The 20573-nt window shown below is 47.3% G+C and overlaps 2 protein-coding genes across 8 annotated transcripts in view; one reads left to right on the top strand and one right to left on the bottom strand.

Annotated features, from left to right (window-relative positions):
• Positions 1-2789: 2789 nt before the first annotated feature.
• Positions 2790-13085, bottom strand: EXTL2 (exostosin like glycosyltransferase 2). Of its 5 annotated transcripts, none has more exons than XM_036344314.1 (5): positions 12363-13085; positions 9915-9982; positions 7273-7794; positions 6613-6683; positions 2790-4711 (listed from the first exon to the last, which is right to left on the bottom strand). In XM_036344314.1, the coding sequence occupies exons 3-5, from the start codon at positions 7751-7753 to the stop codon at positions 4223-4225; spliced, it is 1041 nt and encodes a 346-aa protein (XP_036200207.1). In that variant the 5' UTR covers positions 7754-7794; positions 9915-9982; positions 12363-13085; the 3' UTR covers positions 2790-4222. The 5 variants fall into 5 exon arrangements, with proteins under 5 accessions (XP_036200207.1, XP_036200209.1, XP_036200210.1 ...); XM_036344316.1 differs by having other exon boundaries at positions 7273-7700; positions 12363-13084; XM_036344317.1 differs by having other exon boundaries at positions 7273-7700; positions 12996-13080.
• A 103-nt stretch (positions 13086-13188) lies between these two features.
• SLC30A7 (solute carrier family 30 member 7) overlaps positions 13189-20573 on the top strand; it is a 38257-nt gene continuing 30872 nt past the window's right edge. The window contains exons 1-5 of one of the 3 annotated variants that reach the window (XR_004973379.1): positions 13189-13455; positions 13642-13743; positions 16761-16874; positions 19271-19358; positions 19958-20084. Coding sequence is in view for 2 of the 3 variants with exons in the window: in XM_036344310.1 (XP_036200203.1) it covers positions 13376-13455; positions 13642-13743; positions 16761-16874; positions 19271-19358; positions 19958-20084 (511 nt within the window). In the remaining variant the exon portion in view is untranslated. The remainder of the gene's footprint in view (positions 13456-13641; positions 13744-16760; positions 16875-19270; positions 19359-19957; positions 20085-20573) is intronic. The other 2 variants (XM_036344310.1, XM_036344311.1) reach the window with 2 other exon arrangements.

Below are 20573 nucleotides of genomic sequence, written 5' to 3'. Positions count from 1 at the left end.
CAGAGCAACAGCTCTGGCTAAACACAAAGGCTACGTTCGAGAACACACCAGGCGTCACCTATAGGCAATTTAGGATTCATTAGGAATTAATGGGTTTCTTCAGGGGTTGACATTTGTCACCCAGGGACCAATGAGTTTCATTTGGCGCCAATGTCTGTGATGTGTGAGTTGTAAAAATACTGCTATTCTTACACTTTCCCACAGATTAGCATTTTGTACTTAATTTAAGATCGAGTCTTCCATGCCACGACAGTGCTGTCCACAGCTTATACCCATGAGCCTCTAAGTTATAACTTATGTGATGCTGTGACACACCTAGGCAAGGGCCCATTTTAACTAGACTTCTGAAGGACCGAAACCTTTCTACAGCTCCACGTAAGATATTCTTAATCAAACACATGGACAGGAGGTCCTCGACTTTGCTATTTTAAGAAGATTCTCACTCTTTACTGGCAGGTACTCAATCCACTAGAAACGTTAGTTAGGTTGCACTGACACCTGCTGGTAAGCCCGTAAAACTGTTACAAATGGCAATAGAATCCAATATTTCGGTCGTATTTGTGTTCTGGGTTTAAAAAAATGAGATTGACGGTACCTGTTCATTCCTGGTTCAGTGTGATTCAAGTGGTCTGGGAGCCTGCGCACCTCTCTCTGGGATCTTCATAAAGGCGAGTGGCAACACAGGCTTGGCTGAGAAGGAACACGTCTTTTAAATCATCACCTCTTCCTGTCAGTGTTTACCACGGAACGTCGACAGCATCATCGTCTTCTGCTTTATCACCCCATCATCATCGGGATGTCTTTGGGTCCTGAAATCGTACAACAGTAGCCACATTTGAGAAAAACTCCGGGGGAGGTTAGGCTTAGGGTGGAGGGCAGCTAGCAAGCTCAACAGAGCTCAACCTTAGGGATTCTTTTTTCTTGTCAAGAGGTAGCAGCACACAGCTCCTTTAAAACCCACCAATCCAACACTCTGATTTAGGGTCACAGAATTTTACAACTGGAAAGAAATTTAATAATCACGTAGTTCACCCATGATTATATATATTGATTTCAGAGAGGAAGGGAGAGGGAGAGAGAGAAACATAAATGATGAGAATCACTGATGAGCTGCCTCCTGCAAGCCCCACCCCCCACAACCGGGCATGTGTACTGACCAGGAATCGAACCATGATCTCAACTTAGTTCATAAGTTGATGCTTGACCACTGAGCCATGCAGGCCGGGCTCACCCTTCTTTTGTAGATGGGGAAACTGAGGCCCAGACAAATTTATATATTGCCTAGCTGATAGGAGAAACATGTTTCCCAATTTCCCACTGCAGGGTTCTTTCCTATATAAATCGTCTCCATTTGCTTCTTGTTAAGCTTATTCCAAAAATACTCATAAATAGGATTTGAGAATCTCTACTTAGCTTACCTGAACTCAATCATCTGACCTTAACTAGAAATGTTATGCAAATACACACTTTATTAGGTAATATGGTCCTGTAGTGCTTCAGAAATACCTATTTATTCATAGGCCCTCCCCAGAAACTGAAGCTCCATATTGATTTCTTCAGGTGGGAAAATAGAAAGAGGCATGAGAAAAAAATGAGAAATAAACCTTTAATCAGGACAATTTCTTCTTTGATCAGATCTTGTGTCACAGAATGGCGTGGCCAATTATTGCTACATAGTTTCTACCCATCATGCCTTTGAAACCTGAAGCCACCAGTGAGACTGTAGGACAGTATCTCATCTTCGCTCAGCAGGTACGGAAACTGAGTGCAGCCAGGACTCCGTGCAGGTGCCAATGTACCAAACGCTCTTTGCATTCTGTCCACCCTGAGGGTATTTTTGAAAATATTTGGGTTTATCATTGAGTCTTCACAAAAGGGGAAAAGGAGGAAGAAAAGGAAGGAGAGAGAGAGAGAGAGAGAGAGAGAGAGAGAGAGAGAGAGATTGATTTTTGTTCCACTAATCTTTTCATTCATTGGTTGACTCTTTTATGTGCCGACCAGGGATTATACCCACCACCTTGACGTATTGGGAGGATGCTGTAACCAACTGAGGTACCCAGCCAGGGCTGTTATGTTTTAATAAGAAAAAGGGCATTTGAAAGGAAGAAAATGAAATGAAAATGGCCATGGTTCTCTGCCCATTATTATGTAGGAACAATTTCTAGAATATGTCACCTGGTGGGCCAGAGGCCTTTCTAATACCTCGGTGGTAGGTTGTACAATTAACTGCACTTACTACCAAGGACACATGCCAACAGAGTCCTTTATTGCCCAGACCACCGTAAGTGGGAAAGTCATTGTGCTGTGTTTACACACGCTGTCTCCTTTATTCCTCAAAACCACCCCCGAGGTGGATGCGATTCTCATTTTGGCAGACGAGGACACGGGCTCCAAGAGGTTCGGTAAACATGAAGTCTAGGAAGGATCTGGGCCCAGGGGCTCTCCTGGACACGAACCCCTAAGCTACAGCTTTCCCTTATGCAGCTTCAGGCCTGAGCTTAACAAGAAGTGCAGGGAAAGGCGGTTCCAGCGCAATTCCAGCCACAAGGCAGGGACTTCGTCCCACAGGCTGTGCTTCACTCGGTTTTCCTATTTGCTGTATGTCTGAAAAATGATGTCATTGACTTAGCGCTGCTTAAGTGTAAGGACACAAAATGGAAAAAACAATCTGGGATATTTATCCGGTGGGGAATGTAGGGAATGCCTCTGCCTTCCCCTGAGCAATGTACTAGAACACGGGAGACATTTGTAAAAAAACACGAATCTGCTTAATCAACACAGAACACTTGAACGGTAGAAGCTCATTTTATTTATGTGACAGTGCAATCCCAAGAGGACAGAGCAGATAACTAACATTACATTCATAGAGAGCTTCTGCTTTCTACTGGCTTCATCTGACTGCGTTAACACACACACACATGCCAAGGCAAAAGAAACAACACAACAAAGACCTCATTGTTGGAACATAAACCAGGATCATTATAATGTTTTCACAGCTTTGCAATTGTGGGGATATAATGGCATTATGGGAGGAGGACGGGGAGGGAGAGGAGGATGGGGAAGACAAGAGGCCTACGTAAGTGCTCCTCGCTGCCAGTGACGAGCAAGAACCAGACACCGTGGAACACATACTAGTTCGTACAGCAGAGTGGGCAATGCAACCTGACCTGTGCAGACTCCCCACAGAATTCCTCCACCATGAGAAAGATCCTTTATTTCTTCCTGTATCTATTCATCAAAATTGCATGATGAATAGTGCCTTAGATCTTCTTTTTGGCAGAGGAAAAAAAGTTCTCAATGCAAGAAACTGACTGTGTATAACAAACACGACTCTAGCATCCATGTGATAACCTATGCCCCAACAGTAAAGACCTTTTGATACTAGAGTTTTGACTTCTGCCTGTGCCTACTCAACATTCTTTCAGAAGGGATATTTTATAAAAAATAAAAACCAATGTACCATCTCTCAAGGTCAGGCTCAGTGACAAAAATGCACTACCCGAACCTGGTAAAACATCGACTCCTCGCCGCATGTTAGCTGCTTATAAAAAGAGCAGCTGCACTTTCCCGTGATCCATGCAGGAAACGCTCATGGAGATCAAGCAGAACAGAGACGTCCTTCAGCTGTGACATGAAGCCTCAGAGTCCTGCAGACTTATGGGCAGAAAGAAAAGCACGATGGTTGCCCCAAAGCCGAGCCAGGCTGAGTCAGCCCTGGGAAGGCTGGCTGGGGGACCACAGGAAGCTGGACACTGAGTCAGGAAAGTTCCACTGTGTGATACGGGTGAGACCTATCTCTCCTCGTGCCTTTTTCCAGCACCACGGGCGCTTTGCTTAGAAGCATCTCAGGCTTTGAATGCAAGCGACTGTCCTTGAATGAAAAGGCTGAAGCGCTTCTGGTCCTGGAAACAGCTCACGATGGGTCCTTAAGGCAAATGCCAGGCGTCAAAGAAACTGTAGGGCCATTTCAGAATGCAAACCATCAAGTCACTGCCCCAGGAGTTATGTCCGCGCATGAACGCTCCTCACAAGAAGAGCTCCCGGCTCTTGGGTTTTGAAGTTCATGTGGCTTTTACATCCGAGAAGTGCTGCAATGTTTTCCTTTGTAGAGACTTCCAGGGTGGATAAAAGTTCATGATGTTGCGTAAACACTAACAAGCAACCACAGTGTGGAGAAGCTATTCAACTACTAAGCCGTGTGAGGTTTGCTTCTGCTTGGTGTTCACAGCTTGCTTTTGTGGTTGGCATAGGGAAAGCCGAACTGAGCGATCATGAGGTTGGAGTACTTGAGGGGCATGCCGCCGTAGACGCTGACGAGCTTATTGACGCAGTAAGACCTCTGCAGGAAGTGTTCCGCTCGATGCCACATTCCCGAATGGCCCCCACTGGTTTCTTTTTCCAAGTTGCCCATGTTTACAGGTTTTACAAACACCCCTGAAGTCTTCCCGGTGTGCTTGGCAATGAGGAAGTTCATGGCAATGTCATCACAGTTTTGCGTGTCATCGACCAGGGCGTGGACGGCTGCGGGCTGCCTCTGGAAGAGCTCGAGGTACTTGCTGCTGAAGAAGGAGGCCCCGATCAGCACCATGGAGTACTGGTCACCGTCCCCCACGCCCGGGGTCTGCAGCTCAAAGCCTCCGTAGCTGTAGACACCCGACGCGGTGGAAACGTGCTTCCTGGGGACAAATCCTACAATTTGGTCAGGAAATTGCTGAACAGATGGAAAAAGAACAAGTGAGTGGACATTTCTTTAGAGAAGACATAGTGGAAAAGCAATGACTTATTACAAAGAGAAGGAAACGAATCTGCCAGCTTCATTTTATTCCTGTTTCACTGAACTCCAGGCAACTTCATATGTCCAGGTCCTGACACGTTCACAGTCAAATTCCTTCACAGCCCAAATCCCTAGCCTTGCAGACGTTGTCCTGATTCACACACGATCTGTATCAGTCACTGCTAGTCACCAGAGGCTGGTTCTCCCCAGCGCACCTCGGGGGAGCGGCTCCATGAATGCTGCCTATTCTAGGAGCCATGACACAGTGTGATTCTTTCGAAAACTGTTCTGATCTCTTAGGATTATGGGTCTACGTGTATGAGTTTACTGTATTTCCATGTAGATGCCAAGTTCCTGAAAGTTACTGTGTCACTGTTGATTTTTAGACAATGTTATATCTTTATCCCTTTTCAGCCTGGTGTTTCCTTTTAAAAAATATGAATATATATAATGAGATGTGTCAGGACGACTGAAGAAAGGACAGCAGTAACATAATATTATTAAGGTGAGAGTGACTAAAACAAATCAGCAAGCAAAAGAAAACCAGTAAAGCATGTGAAAGAGGTAAGAATAGACACTAAACCAGTATCTCTCTCTCCCTCCCTCCCTCTCTCCCTCTCTCTCTCTCTCTCTCTCTCTCACACACACACACACACACACACACACGCTCTCAGGCAGGGTTAAATCCCATTTCAAAGTGTGCATGGAGAAGGGGTTCTATGGAAAAAAACCTCACGGTGATCTGATCATAAATCCCTAATTGGGCAGGTCATGGCAGGCAGTCACGCCCCAGGCCTATGACTTCTTTAGTGAAAGGTTTCTCTTTGCCTTAAGCAAGCCCTGTCCCTTAGCACGCCTTTGAAATGAGCAAAACCACCCATAGGAGAACACATAATCTTAACTATACTATAATCCAGAGATTTCCAACAGGTCGCTAGAAGAACGTTTAACACAAGCAGTACCTGACTAGTTAGTCAGGAGCACTGTGACCTTTCCCCCCTTAGATTGTCATATAAAAAAAAAATGACAACTGCCAACACAACAATAGCCGTCTGGTGTGAGTGAATAAAAATTATACCTATTTTTATTGTCAGATCAGCAAAAAATATATTTTTGGGGTGCCGCAGAATTCTAACTAAGGAGGTTACTATCACGCAAATCAGACCATTTACTGGGGAGCACTTGTTTAAATGTTGGACAGGGTTTCAGTGCTCATCTGCAGTGTGGTTTCAGGTAACTAGTGCAACCGCTAAAAGCCAGCCCCTGTTACCACATGGTCAGCAGGAAAGCGCTGTATTTTTAGAATGGTGGGCCAGTGAGCAATCTGTGCCTGTCATCCCAGCAGGATGTAGGAAAACACTGCGCGCACCTGTCACCGCAGCGGTGCATGCAGAATTGCCATTAGTGATCTCTAAGCCATGACCACAGAATCAGGAGTAAATTTTGTGGCTATAGTAAATGCTTTCTTTGAACAAAGGTTAAGACAAAAATACACTTCTCATCTGAGACATGCCTGTGGCCCTGCGGAAAACAACTCTGGATGCCAGTCTTTGCTGGACCACACACCAGGTCATTCCCGCACTGCTCTCTGGGAGGAAGTGCTGGCCTTCCACCCCAGAATCCCACAGATAAGTCAAATACAGGTAAAGGCAGCATAACCTGCAGGCTGGCTGAACGGAGCACAGGAAGTCTCGATGACCACATCACAAATGAATCTCTCTTTTGGACAAAAGCTGCCCCAGCTGTGTTGGATGGCACCACATTAAACCACGCTGCTCTAGGTAAACACCAGATAGGACTTCATGCCGAAGAGTTCACAAAGGATTGGGCAACCTTACCTGCCAAACGGAGAAAGCAAATGCAAGGTCTTGGGCGCTAATTAGCATGTCGTCATCGACCATTAACACCGCTGAAATGAAAGGGAGAAATTGAAAACCGAGCCATTTGGAAATGAAAACACAATGAGTAAGATACACCAGCGTCTATACAGATTGTTCACACGAGGTCCTGTCTAACAAATTAGTAAATATATGTATTCTTCGAGAGATTTGTCTAGCAGAAGTTTTTATTTGAACTGAAACTGATTTTTATAATTGCCTGAGGGGGAAATGATCATGTAGTTATCACCTATTATTGTAGAAACTAATGAAACTATAACTAAGTAACACCGAGGTTCTTTAAAGCAAATGATAATCTCACGTGACTGCTATGTAGAAGGCGGGGGCAAGAAATACATTAAGCTTAGGTGGCATCCACTAGCTCTGAGATGCAGTATGTGCAGGCACAGCGTGTCTCCCTTCACAATCACAACCTCTTGTCCCTGCTGTAACAGGGACGTGCTTTCCTCCCCTTGAAGCTGCTACTTGACGTCCTGGAAATTGTCCCTGAAGTTTTTCAAAGTGCTTTCTTAAACTTCCCTCTTCTTCTCTAAACAATTAAGACCAGAGGAATCCAGCCATCTGCCTATGTCCAAGCTCCCTGTAGCTGCTACGACTCACCCTGGGTCTCCAGTTCAGGGAAGGCCTGGAGCCGATTTCTCATCCTGTTGGTGGTCTGGGGTTTGAAGATCACGGGCACGGGGTGCGGCCCCAGAGAGTTCCATAAGTCCTCCGGTGGCTTCTCCCCGACATTGTTCCACACCACGATGGCTTTGTGCAGCTGCGGCACCGCCTGGTAGTGATTGAGCAGCCGCAGCAGCAGATCCGACCTGTTGTACGTCTGCATGATGAGAGTGAAGGAAGCCAGGGCGGACTGGCCCTGGGCCTTCACCTCCCTCCGCCACGAGAGCATCTTGTCGTCTTTGTTGTTGGGAAGGAGAGTGGTGAGGGCCCCAGCCACCAGGAGCAGCAGGAGGACGGCCACCAGAGAGAGGCGGAGCACGCGGGTGCCCAGCGCTCTGCCAGGAAGTTTGCAGATGTGGAAACACCTGGAGGAGCAATGGAAACATGAGTCTCCATGCTTGTTAATGAGGAAAGCCATTCATCTGGTCTTCGTTGGTTCAAGTTCACTTTCCCCGCCTCCTAGGTAAGGTGGTTTGGGCCGGGGCAAAAATAAGAAGGCCAGTGAATGACGCTCCCTCCGGGATTTTCCTGCTTGGCAGCTGCAGACAAAAGGTCTACATGCCGAACAGGAAGAGTCCACATTTTGCTATTACGGATAATGCTGCCATGAACATTCATATACAAGTTTTTAAGTGAACGTGTTTTCATCTCTCTTGGGTATATACCTGTCCCTTAAGAAAGACCTTACGGCATTTTCCACAGTGAAGGCTGCCCTGCAATCTGGCCTTTTTAATCCCCCTTCCGAGAGCCTATATAAAGCATCACATTCCTTCTCAATACTTCTTTAAGCAGCCATTACCTATGAACTAGGTTTGCTTTATCCTCATTGATTTAAGAGGAAGTAAAATACACATTATGTATAAAGTTTTTTCAAAGCCCTGCCTCCTTGAATCTAGCTGTGTGTTACTAGGCAGACAGTGAGGTCCTCTTTCCCCTCAAAGTGCACAGGTCTGAACTGTGCTGGATAAAATTTCCTGCTAGCCTGGCATCTTTCTCCTGGAATTGCCCACTGATTGCAACTATTGTGTGATAATGATGGTGTTTGGAAGTGACCAATCCCAGGGACATAGATTAGGGCAGAGGAAGGAGTGGCCTTATTCCTAAGAGGAACATTATGACTTGTAAGGATGCGAGGAGTCAATGCATCCTATGAAGAAAGCCTAGAAATAGAACGGCATTTTTAGCCCAGTACAGTGCCATGCGAAATTAGTTCCAGAAATGAGTTGAAAAGAAGCCCAGTACCTCTGTAAACACATCACTCTCACCAGGCCGGGGTACGGGAGCTTTTCATGTGAACCTCTCTCTGTTTTAGGCACAAAGAAAAAGAGGGGAGGCAAGCCTGGAATATTCTATGGACCCCTCTCCCAGTATTTACATACGCTATACTGGCTTTCAGCAACCGGCTCACATCTGTAATCACCTCTCTGAGAGAAACAGATTTTCAGACACATACATTATAAACAGTTTTAGATATCAAAGCTAACATGGAAGCAATCTCAATTCACATGGGCTTTCTAACTTTATTAAAGGAAGGTCAAAATACGTCTGTGGTAGACATCTGTCAGTCAACAAACATTTATTGGGGCTTACCACGCGCCCAGCGCTGGCCGGCACTAGGGATGGTAAGGAGCTGGCCCACCCAATGTCTGCCTCACAGCTTACTGATAGCAATGCAGCAGTCAGACCCTTTCCCCCTTTATGCTACATAGTATCTCAAAGCAGAAAGAAGCGAATTAAAATATACCCACCCCATTTCACAGATGGGGTAGCTGATGTAGCGAATATTAAATGCTTTTTGCTGAGCCACTGGAAGAGTGGTAGGTCAGAATAAACGTCCAACTCTCACACTCGAGTCTCTTTATATTCTTAGGGTCTTTCTTTCTTCTCAGCTCTGATCTAATCCACAAGGATATTTCAATTTTATAGGTACTGACTTTCCTCTATAATCTGAATTACTACTTCAAAAGATAAGATCAAAAAGACACCTTATGGTATTTTCTAACAGACCATGGCTCAAGCAAAAACTTATTTCCAAGGAAACAAAGTTACCTCTATAGGGAATATTTTTTTCTCTAATAAAAATACAGGTACCTCACCCCTGTTCATAGCAGCATTATTCACAATAGTGAAAGGGTAGAAGCAACGCAAATGTCCATCAAGAGACAGATAAACAAGATGTGGTATATCCATACAATAGAATACTATTCAGCCATAAAAAGGAAGGGAATTCTGATACCTGCTACAAAATGGATGAACCTTGAGAACATTATGCTACATGAAATAAGCCAGGCAAAAAAGACAGATAGTCTATGATTCCACTTATATGAGGAACCTCGAGTAGTCAATTTCATAGACACAGAAAGTAGAATGGTGGTTGCGGGGGACTGGGGAAAGTGGGAAATGGGGAGTTAACGGGTGCAGAATTTCTGTTCTGCAAGATGAAAAAGTCCTAGAGATGGGTTGTTCAATAATGTAAACATACTTAACCCTACTGAACTGTACACTTAAAAATGGTTACGGTGGCAAATATGTGTATTTTATCACAACTTCAACAGAGCCAAAAAAATATTGATACTTACCTCATCATGATAGTTCAAATTTTTTTCCTTATGGCTTCAAGTAATTGATAGGAACAGACTCTCTTGACCTATTAAGGGAAAATAAAAAATTGTCTGTGATGTTTTTGTCAATTAGCAGGAACATTTTAAAAATTTCTTTCAATGCCATTGTCCACAGGCTTTGAATTATTTCTAGAAATTAAAATTTGCTATTCTGTCCCCTAAAAATCACATTTAGGTAATGAGGTAGATCATGCCGTCCTACAGGCTGGTGATAACACTTCCACATTTTTGTTTTCCTCTTCCTCTTCCGTATCCAGAAGCAGAAACAGCAGACCATCCCCACTATCTTGTGTGTTTACACATTTGAAACCAGAACATACTAGTATATGCCATAGAGCAAACTCTCTAAACGCAGTAGCAATTACCGCTTGTATTCAATTTCTAGATTCCTAAGTATCTTTAGATTTTTTACCCCCACAGCTCCTTTTCTCACTAAAGGGTCACAAGGCATTCTATGTGAAACATCTAAAAAACCATGGCCCCTAAAACAGGGTTGCGGATAAATGCCAGGGCTGAAGACTGAGGAATGGCAGGTGGCATCCTTCCGATTCCTCAGGGACTATTGCCCGAAAGGAGCTAGAGCCCCGGCTGGAGAGGTTCTACCCCTTAATTCTCTCTGCTCTCATTTCTCACAACCCTCCACCACACGTCTGAAAAGCTGGTTTTACTCCCCCAGAGAGTCTGCACAGTTAACCTAATGCAATTAATTCGTAGGAGAGGGCATAAGCAGTTATTAAGATGTTCAAAGTGGATATCCATTTATTGGTTTTAAACTGTTCATTACCATGCCGCCTATTTACAGGCTCATACACCCATGTAATCTTGCAACATGAAGGAATCAAGAATCTGGAGACTTCTAAGATAGTGCCTCTGTAATGACCACCAGAAAAGAGCTGAAGAATCATTTTTTATTTTCCAAAATCATGTTCTTTCATGATACAAGTTACGGAAAGGGCAAAAGGATGACAGTATACATCAAAGACTCACGGAGCAATAGCGGTCCCTCCCCGTGGGCCCAAGGGCAGCTCTGTGCACCTACACCTCACGGTTCCAAAACCCTGAACACACCTGCCCGTCACGGACCCCCTCCTCAGCCTCTTCCACGAATTCCTCGGAAAGAACCTGGACTCACCTGGGCCTGCGACCCACCTCCTCCCTCACCCACCACCGGCTCAGAGCCCAGCATACAGGAGGCTCTCACTGAATGACTGCGGAAGGGATGACAGAAACCGACGCTGGCTTGGACAACATGGATTGGACAACATGGGCACAGACACATTTTTTCACGATGACAAGAGAAGTGAGACACGGTCAGGCGTTTTGCGTTCACACAACCGTCCCTGATTCCAATGGTGCAGTTTATATCCCCAAGGCCTTGGCGCTGAAGTTGGTGGTTGTGCCGCCCAAGACAGAACGCTCTGAGGGGCATCGCACCGCCCCTTCGAAAGGAGAAGGCCCTTCGGTCCCAGGAGAACCTACGTTAGGTCTTCGGGGTGGAGACGGGTGGAATTTGGGAGCCCCAATATAACTGAAATTGAACTTCGATTTCTCCAACTCATTTTAAAACGATTTGAAAAGATCCCTGCGTGAACCAGTGGAGCAATTTATAGCAATGCTAAAATGCACAATCTCTTCTCTTTTTTTGTCCTTGAATTTACTGGGGTGACATTGGTTAATACAACCATCTAGGTTTCGGAGGTTCACTTCTATGATGCACCAGCTGTGTATTGTACAGCGCGTCCACCACCCGAGTCCATCTCCTTCCACCACCGTGTGGCCCTCCTCCCCCAACCCCCGCCCTCCGCCTCCGGGACCACCCCCTGCACCACGAACTCGGAGGCAGGCGGCAGACACACAGGCTCACCTGGCTCCGTAACCCACCTCCTTCCCCCCACCCTCCACCGGCTCAGAGCAGCCGACCTTGAGTGAGGGCTCAGCGGCTGGAACCTGGCTATTCCTGCACCTCCTCGGCCCCTGCAGTCACATCCCGATGGAATTCAGCCGTTTCGCCGACAAATCCAGTTGCCGTGGAAATCCTCGCCCTCCTCACCTGGTGCACCCACTTCCTGCCCGAGTGAAACTCAAACTCTGGGACGAACACAAGTAAACGCTCCTAACGGGCATGCCCCTGCGCTTCAGGTAAGAGACGGATGAAACACACGCCAGGAAAGGCCACGGCCACGCACCCTCTCCAGAACGTACATTTCCGCGATCTCTTTGCACAGCAGTTTGAACGAACACGAACATTTTTTTTTTAATTAGAGAATAAGTAAATTATATTTTCAAAACTAAAACCAGCCACTCACCACCCCCGCCGCCCGCTCCAGCGAAGGTCCAGGACCGGAGAACCCCATGCACTCCCCCCTGGCAACCCTTCGGCGCCCAGCGCCTCTGCGACGTGCTCACCTGGGGGCGGGGTGGCCCGAGCCCCGCGGGTCGGGTTCAGGTTCGGGTTCGGGTTCGCGGCCACACGCGGAAGGGGCGTCCCGCCGGCCCACTCGTGCGCGTGCGCGTTCCTGAAGCCCGCGGCGCTGGGCCGGGGGTGAACGGGAGCGGGGACGCCCCACTTCCTGTCCCACCGCACCCCGAGCCAGCCCTGCCGGCCCCGCTCTCCCCGCGGTGACGGGGGGTCACTCACGGGATGCACCTGCCCGTCCCCGACCACGTCCAGGAAGGCGCCCGAGGAGCGTTCCCAGGACGAGGCGCCCTGCGCCCGCACACGCGCCCACGGCCCTCAGGACCGCAGCTGCCCACTGTCGCGCGTGGCCGCACGGACGGGCCCGGCGCCGAGCTCGGGCTGGCTGGACGGGCCACCAGCACTGGGCTGCCCGCTGAGGGCGCCCTGCGAGACCGTCAATGGCGCTGCCTGCGGAATGGCGGCGACAGGACGCGTCGCCCCCTGCATTCCCGGGCTTTGCTGCCGCCCGCGCCGGGGTTTAACTCGAACGGGGGACGTGGCGACGGGGCGGGCCCAGGCCGCGCGCCTCCGGGGACGTCGAGGCGAGGCGGTTGCGTGGGAGCCGCGAGCGCCCGCCTCACCTCAGGAGTTCCTTCTAGAGGGCGGGTCGCGGCGCCTCAGACCCCGCGGTGCTGCCTGCCATCCCGCCCCGACCCCCACGGCGCCTGCGCGGCAGCCTAGCGACGCCGGCCCTAAGCCCCGCCCACCGCACAAGACACGCCCACCTCGCAAAGCCCCGCCCCCACGTCCCGCCCCCTTTCCCGTCCCAGGACGCGTTGCGCGGCCCGGGCCGGAAGTCGGCGAGTTCCCGGGCGTGTGTCGGTGTCTGTGTCTCGTATCGGCGCGCGGCCCGGGACGATCGCGGGGGATTCCCGTCCGTAGGCGTCACCACTGTCACCACCATCACCCACGGAGCCGCTTCCAGAGCGCGGGAGACCCGGCCCTTCGCCGGGCATTGAAGATGTTGCCCCTGTCCATCAAGGACGATGAATACAAACCACCCAAGTTCAATCTGTTGGGCAAGATCTCGGGCTGGTTTAGGTGCGGGGTGCCCTATGTGCGGGGGAGTGGGGACAAGGCCCAGGCCGAAGGGTGGCCCGAGGTGCAGGGAAGGGGGTGCTAGGGACACCCTCACTTGGGCACTGGGAGGGTCTGGAGAGGGGCCCCGGCGTCCGGGTCCCAGCCCCGCTTGGACTCGCGCGCTCTTGCCCACTTTGTCGTGCCCAGGTCGATCCTGTCGGACAAGACGTCTCGGAACCTGTTCTTCTTCCTGTGCCTGAACCTCTCTTTCGCTTTTGTTGAACTCCTCTACGGCATCTGGAGCAACTGGTAACCGGAGGGGGAAGGGTTGGGGCGGAAGCCGGGGCGGCGGAGACCGGGCTCTGTTTGCTGAATGCCACGTAGCTAGTTGCCGGGAGGGCCAGGTCCTGCCGCCGCCGCCGCCCCTGCAGCTCAGTTGCCGTCTCTTGTCCACAGCTGCCTGGCGTGGTTGCGTTTCTTAAGCATCGGGGCCCACGCGTGCAGCGGTTCCTACGATTTGGGTCCCCGCTCCCCCTCCCCCAGGCCCCCCCCCCCAGCCCCCACTCTGTCCAACAAGAGTGACAAGTCCCCTCCTCATTTGGGCAGGTGCAGAGAGTCTGCCCACATCCCTTAGCGTCTTTGTCCACTTCTTTGGAATTGGGAGAAACGCGCTTCCTGCCTCCCGGGGGAGTGTCCTTGCCTGGGGGGGGGGGGGGGGAGTGGCCCTTGGATTTCTTCCTTAAGATTCCGAGAGGGATGCCCAAGATGTTCTGCTTACTTTGTTGTTAGATCTTGGAATGGGGAAGAGGTTTACACGGGGGACATCTGGACAGAGCGTGTCATCTCTTCCATTCACCTCTCTCTTTAATTTTGTGCTGAAACTGTCTCAGGGTTTTCTCAAAGCTTACCCCTCATGGTGTTTGGTGGTACCTTTGTTGTTGTCTGTTCGTTTTTTAACTGCTTTGGGAAGAGGTGTATCCCGTGGAACTCTGGAAGTGAAATACTACTATCTAGTTGTTTGCTGTTGAATAACTTCAGGGTCTTATAAAATTGTTCAACCAACAATACGGTCATCACGCTTCTGGGCGTACTGATTGGTCTGTACGTCTCCTATCCATTGGAGAATCTGATGAAAGCCAACCCTCAGTCTTTTATACGAGACTTCAGCGAGGTCCTGGGTTCCTCGACAGAGCTCGTGGACCCCCAGTTAAGAACCTGTGCCGTCCATGCTTCGTGTTCTGTTCATTAAGCAGATGTAGTCTCTGTTCACTAAGGTCCATTTTCACGGACAGTTGCTGTCCTTGAGCTTTATCGCTGTGGAAATTGAGCAATGACATTAGATCATATCCCCAGTTTTGGTGAATGTATACTTTTATATGAAACGTGGACCACTTTTCAGTGCAAATGTGGATGCAGTTTTGTCAGTAATCCTCAGCAAATCATGAAGGCCATCGTTGAGCGACCACTTGGATAGTAACTGCGTATCGAACCATGGTCACATCTCAGTATATGTCATAACCGTGCTGAGTCCGCTAGGAATCAGATATGTGTGCCCTGTAATAGTAACCCCCTTCACTGTATTGTACATGTTAAGAGCACTGTATAGTTGACCCTGGAACAACATGGGTTTGAACTATGCAGATCCACTTACATACAGGTGGTTGTCAACCAATATGTGCAGCACTGTAAATGTATGTTCTCTTAGGATTTCCTTAATAATATTGTCTTTGCTCCAGCTTACTTTATGGAAATAACCCAGTATATCATAATATAACACATGTGTTAACTGACTATTTATGTTACTGGTAAGGCTTCCGGTGAATAGTAGGCTATTAGTAGTTAAACTTTTGGAAGTCAAAGTTAAATGCATTTTTTACTGCACAGGAGGTGGGTGTCCCTAACCTCCCTGCTATTCAAGGGTCAACTGTATTGTCTTCTATTGGAATAGTCATAATTTATTATAAATATACAATATTTATATCCTTTATTCTTCCTACATTATGCCATATTGTGGCATATGTGCTGACTGTATCAAGACTATCTTGGTTTATATATGTAGAGTTTTGCCATAGTTACTTTCTTTTACAACACATTATATTTTACTGTGGCCTACCATTGCTTAAATTGCTATGTGAAATGTCTTGTTCAGTGGATTCCTATTTGAAGTGCATAGATTGTCTCTTTCATGGAAAGTCACTTTAGATAGTAATTCTTTTGGTCTGTAGAAAGCTATTGAGAAAATTATGAAAACCTTGGATTTCCAAGCTGTTGTCGAAAGTCACCAGTACGTAAGGAAAACGTGAGTGGTACGTGACTTGTTCTTCTGTGGCTTGCTCTCCTGACCTAAGGCTCTCTTCTCAGATTGTCCAGATATGTTCTAGATTTGGAGTCTAGCACTGACCCAGTGTCTGTTATACCCAGCTCAGGTAGCCGGTATTCCTCTTCCTGTTCACCGTCACATCCACAACCACTGCTCCCCACGGTTAACTTTTATCAGTGCGCCGGGAGTACAAATGTGTTCCCATTACAGCGTTGGCAGATTTAGAAAATGCGTGGGCCTTTTCGTAATCTGGCTTTCTATGTCTTCTTTAGATACCACAATTTTTAGTTCCCTTTGTTGACGGATCAACAGTTTCTTTATGTGACTGGATTATCTCTGTTTCTGAAGGTTCCACGAGAATTTTAAGTTCCTAGAGTGAATTTCTCACGGGAACTTTGTCATTGTAATGTCTGTTCATTTTCATTCTGGAATAAGTAAGTCTCAAGATGTTGTGAACATGAAATGTCAAGAAATTTTTTCTGTTTGGAAGAAAGATGAATAAGATATACTCATTCTTCGCAAGTAAAGGTTCTTAGAAGCAGTTGATCTTGTTGCAGCATTCTGGTTCTTGTTCAGAACCTTCATTTTAAAGTGAAAACTTAATTAGAGTTGATGTATATTTTTGAGGATGAGACTGTACCCTCAGTGGAAGAATAGATAACCTCTTTATTTTCCCCACATTAAGTGCCCATTGCCTTTCAGCTTGCCACTAGAATGTAAACTGTATTAAAGGAGGGATCTTCTGTCTCATTCGGGCACCTTACACATGGTACATAGGATGCCTGATACATATTTGCTGAGTGAAAGAATGAAGGAACAATGAATGCATGGAATTAATCTACCTGTACTGTTCTTCCCCCCTCTCCTTTTCTTCTTGATCATATTTCATTGCTGTCTTTCTGGAAGATTCCTTCCTGATGAGCAGAGCTGACGCTTAGGTTTTTAGAGAAGGATGCCTCCTGTTTGGTTACTATTCTAATACGCCACCATGTTTGTTCTTTTCCAGCTTAGGGCTGATTTCCGACTCTTTTCACATGTTTTTCGATAGCACTGCCATTTTGGCTGGTTTGGCAGCGTCTGTTATTTCGAAATGGAGAGATAATGATGCTTTCTCTTATGGGTAAGACTTTTTAAAATCCTTTTTGTTGACATGTAAGAAACATAGAAAAATACACACATCTCAAGCTCAAAGAATTTTCACTAATCGAACACACTTAGGGAACTTGAACCCTTGAATCTCTTTCGTCTCCTCCTGGTTCCTTCCCACAGGCGACCACCGTCCTGACTACATGGGGTAGGGGCGCCTGGTTCTGAACACTGAATCCCTGTCATCTACAATATTTACTTCTTTCGGGGTTTTTTTTTTGCATCTAAGTTTTTTTGCTTAGGGGTAAGGCATCTTGATTTTACCCAAAATTTGTAGGTGAGATTGTTACTAGGTAAGGGAATTTCTCAACACTTAACCTAGTTTTTTGAAGCAGATGAAAAAGTAAAAGTTGTAGCCTATGTAAATGATCCTGTTTCTTTGTTTTTAGGAGGACATTTTGCTGTTGATTTATTTAAGATCATTCTTTTCCAATATGGTTTCATGTTACATATCCTCTTCAGCTCCGCTTTTCTGTACAGTCCTTCCCCTCTGGCTGAGTTTGGAGAGTGACTCAAATATTCGGAGGGTGTTTTCACACGGGCCCTGAGGGGCAGAGCTGGCTTTTTCGCATCCCTGCTGGAAGCCGCGGTGGTCCCATTATCTGACGGACTCTGCCTGCGTGGGTTTTTTTTCTTAGCTTATAGGACATTCTGCAGGGTAATTACATCCATGTGTCAGAGGCGGTGAGAACCAGTATCCTCTTCCTCTCTCCTGCCCGCTTTCTCTCTGCCCCCTCTGCCTGCTCCCTCTCTCACTCCTTCCTGTCCGTCCCACCCCCCACCTTCGCAGTCTCCCCTTTCTTCACTGTCTTTCTGGTCACTGGGCCTGTGTTCGCTCATTCCTTCTCCCCTCACAGCCTTTTCCTCCTCTTCTCTACTGCTCCCCCCCCCCCCCCCCCTTGCTGTGTCTCTCAGCTCTTTTCTTGTGCTCCCTCTTCCTCTCCCTCAGTCTCCTCTCCAGTCCCTTTTGCTCTGGCTTTTCGCAGTCTGTTCTTCCTTCTTTCACTGATTCCCTTGCCTTGCAGGTGCAGGACCTCCATCCTCTCCCTCCCCTGCTCCATCCACTCTCCTCCAGCATGCTCTGACTCCTGCTCCCTTCCCACCTTCTCCTTCTGCCCAGCTTTGCCTGTGCTCTGGAGCAGGCATCCTCTGCTCCTTGCACATCCTCTGTTCTGTTCAGATGCTTGCGGGCCACTGCTTTGCTCCTCCAGTGATAGAAAGACGAGGAAGATGTAGCACCTGCCTTGGGGAACCTGGGGTCTGATGGGGGAGCAGTTCTGTAAAAATAGTAACTGCACATTTGACAGGTGCTGAAGGATGAAGTCTAGGACAGAACTTGCTGATTCGGGGTATCACCAGAGCATTAGGTTCCTTGTAAAATTATAAAAGGTGAGACAAGAAACACTAATCAGACTATTGCTATAGTAGGAGCAAGAGATCCGCTATAGCTAGAGCCCCAAAGAGGCTGCATGCTCAGAGAGAACATGTGCCCTGGCACCATAAAATCTTAAGTCCACTTTGTGTCATTAAAACTACAGAAAGTGGTATTCTTGATGCTCCTATTATATGGTTTAAGGACCAGAGTGAATAACTGCTGTGAGCGCCCTTTGAAATATGTTTGAACAAGTAAAGCTGCCAAGTTCAAGTTGTTCCTAACGACTTTAGGTCCAAGATGCCTCTTGGTAAAGAAACCCTTTCCCCACCGCCTCTCATGGGCAGGAGGCAGGAGGCGTCAGAAGTCCGTGGGGAAGGGGCAGAATTTTAAAAAGTAGTTCAATTAGAATCACGTGAAGCTAGAGTTGATTCTAAAAATAGGTCAACGTTTGCGCTACATTTCTTAATCTTAGAAAAAGAGTGATAGGAATAGAAATCTCAAGTGGTTTCAGGGATACTTGAGAAATAATTTTAGTTTCCTTCAGATCAAAGCTCCACTTTCCAAAGATTTGAAAGCTGAACAGCACAAAGCAGAAGGCCTAAGGCGAGAAGGAATTAATAAGTTACAAAACCCCTCTTTTCAGGCTCTTTTCTTCCACTTTTTCTCTTGGAATATTTAGTCCTGCTCTTCTGCTCCAGCGACAGCTGGTTCACATTTCTGGGGACGGTCTTTCTACACCTCCTTACTCCAAGGTCTTCTGATTGCTGTGAGGAAATCTATGTATTTTCTGCTATTCAACATAATTCATAATATTTAAATTCATGTTCTTGTTTTTATAATATATGTACAATAAAACATACTGCACTATAAATACTGGGACTTTGCTGGCCACTTGTAATTGTATAACGTGGTTTAGCGTCATTGCACATGCGTAAGTTTACTGGTTGATCTGTAAGAAATGGCTTAATAACCCCGTTGTTTACTTTGCTCTTTAGGTATGTCAGAGCGGAAGTGCTGGCTGGCTTTGTCAATGGGCTGTTTTTGATCTTCACTGCCTTTTTTATTTTCTCAGAAGGAGTTGAGGTATAGTAGATAATGACTAGAGCCAGTCAATTCTATATGCAAGGAAGATGTTTATTCACTAAACACACAGGTAACAGAGCTGTTTTTCACACGATTATTAAGCGTTGAGGACGGCCTCGGGTTACAGGAGGAGCTCACACAATAGTTGAGAAAAATTAAGTAGATGTGCAGCTACTTGGAATGGAGAGCAAATAACCGTGCTTTGCAGGTGTGAGTGAAGTGTTGACCCGGGAAAGTACCGACGCAGCACGGGCGGGGCCTGCGGGAGTTCTGCCGGGGGCCCTTCGCACTCGGTGCCTAAGACAAGGAGAAGATTTAAAGGGGAGTGAACTTGAAATGAGCGGCAACGCTTTAAAATGCCACGAAGGAGGGGCTTCAGGCCAAACGGTCATGCTTTCCAATACTTGTGTTTAAAACAGCGACTGTTACCTTTCCTGCAGTGTGTGAATATGGTTTTATTCCGATGTACGGCTTTGGCAGGCATTTTTGGAGGGATTTTTCATTCTGAAAAGAACTGAACGTTTTTTAAAGTGGCTTTTTGCTTCCACCCGTTGACCCCTCGGAAGTCACCCCAGTGAACCTTGTCTTGTGTTTTCCAGAGAGCGCTGGCGCCGCCCGACGTGCACCACGAGCGGCTGCTGCTGGTCTCCGTCCTCGGGTTCGTGGTGAACCTGGTGGGGATATTCGTGTTCCAGCACGGAGGCCACGGGCACTCGCACGGCTCTGGTATGGCGGCCGGGCCCTTTGCTTCTTCACTTCCTGTTTCTGTCACAGTGACTCACTTTTCAAGACTGATCGTTTTCCCAAGTCAAACTTGGACTTTTAATAACAAAAGTAATGTGAATAGGCTCTTCGTAATGTCTTCCACTTCTCTGTGCCCCTCACTAGACAGCAGCACCTGCTCCGTTACACGTGCTCTGATTTGGGTGTGGGTCCTTCCAGACCTGTGTAGCTCATCTGTTGATTATGACACCATTTATATAACACAGACAGACAAACATCAAAACCACAAAGCAACTCTAGTTACTAAAAAATTATAGTGTATGTGGGTTTGAAATTTACTATAATCTGCCCTTCAGATCCTTCCATTCGCATGTCTCGGCCCCCCTTCTCTCGTGAGCAGCCATACAGAACTCCAGAGAGTGGGTTCCCTGGTTTCAGGTCTCGTAGGGGAAGTCCTGTCTCTGGATTTTCCAGGTTTTTTGGAGAGTGACT

Source organism: Myotis myotis, unplaced genomic scaffold (genome assembly GCF_014108235.1).
Source record: "Myotis myotis isolate mMyoMyo1 unplaced genomic scaffold, mMyoMyo1.p scaffold_m19_p_18, whole genome shotgun sequence".
In the NCBI taxonomy this organism is placed as follows: domain Eukaryota; kingdom Metazoa; phylum Chordata; class Mammalia; order Chiroptera; family Vespertilionidae; genus Myotis; species Myotis myotis.
This window is presented reverse-complemented; position numbering and strand designations above follow the sequence as displayed.

What these genes read in the sequence shown, in the direction of transcription:
- EXTL2 (XM_036344314.1), bottom strand. Translation starts at nt 7,753, where the DNA reads ATGGCTTTCCTCATTAACAAGCATGGAGACTCATGTTTCCATTGCTCC. An exon ending in CCCTGAACTGGAGACCCAGG is followed by an intron (nt 6,684 to 7,272) that starts GTGAGTCGTAGC and finishes CTTTCATTTCAG; the next exon opens with CGGTGTTAATGGTCGATGAC. An exon ending in TTGCTTTCTCCGTTTGGCAG is followed by an intron (nt 4,712 to 6,612) that starts GTAAGGTTGCCC and finishes CCATCTGTTCAG; the next exon opens with CAATTTCCTGACCAAATTGT.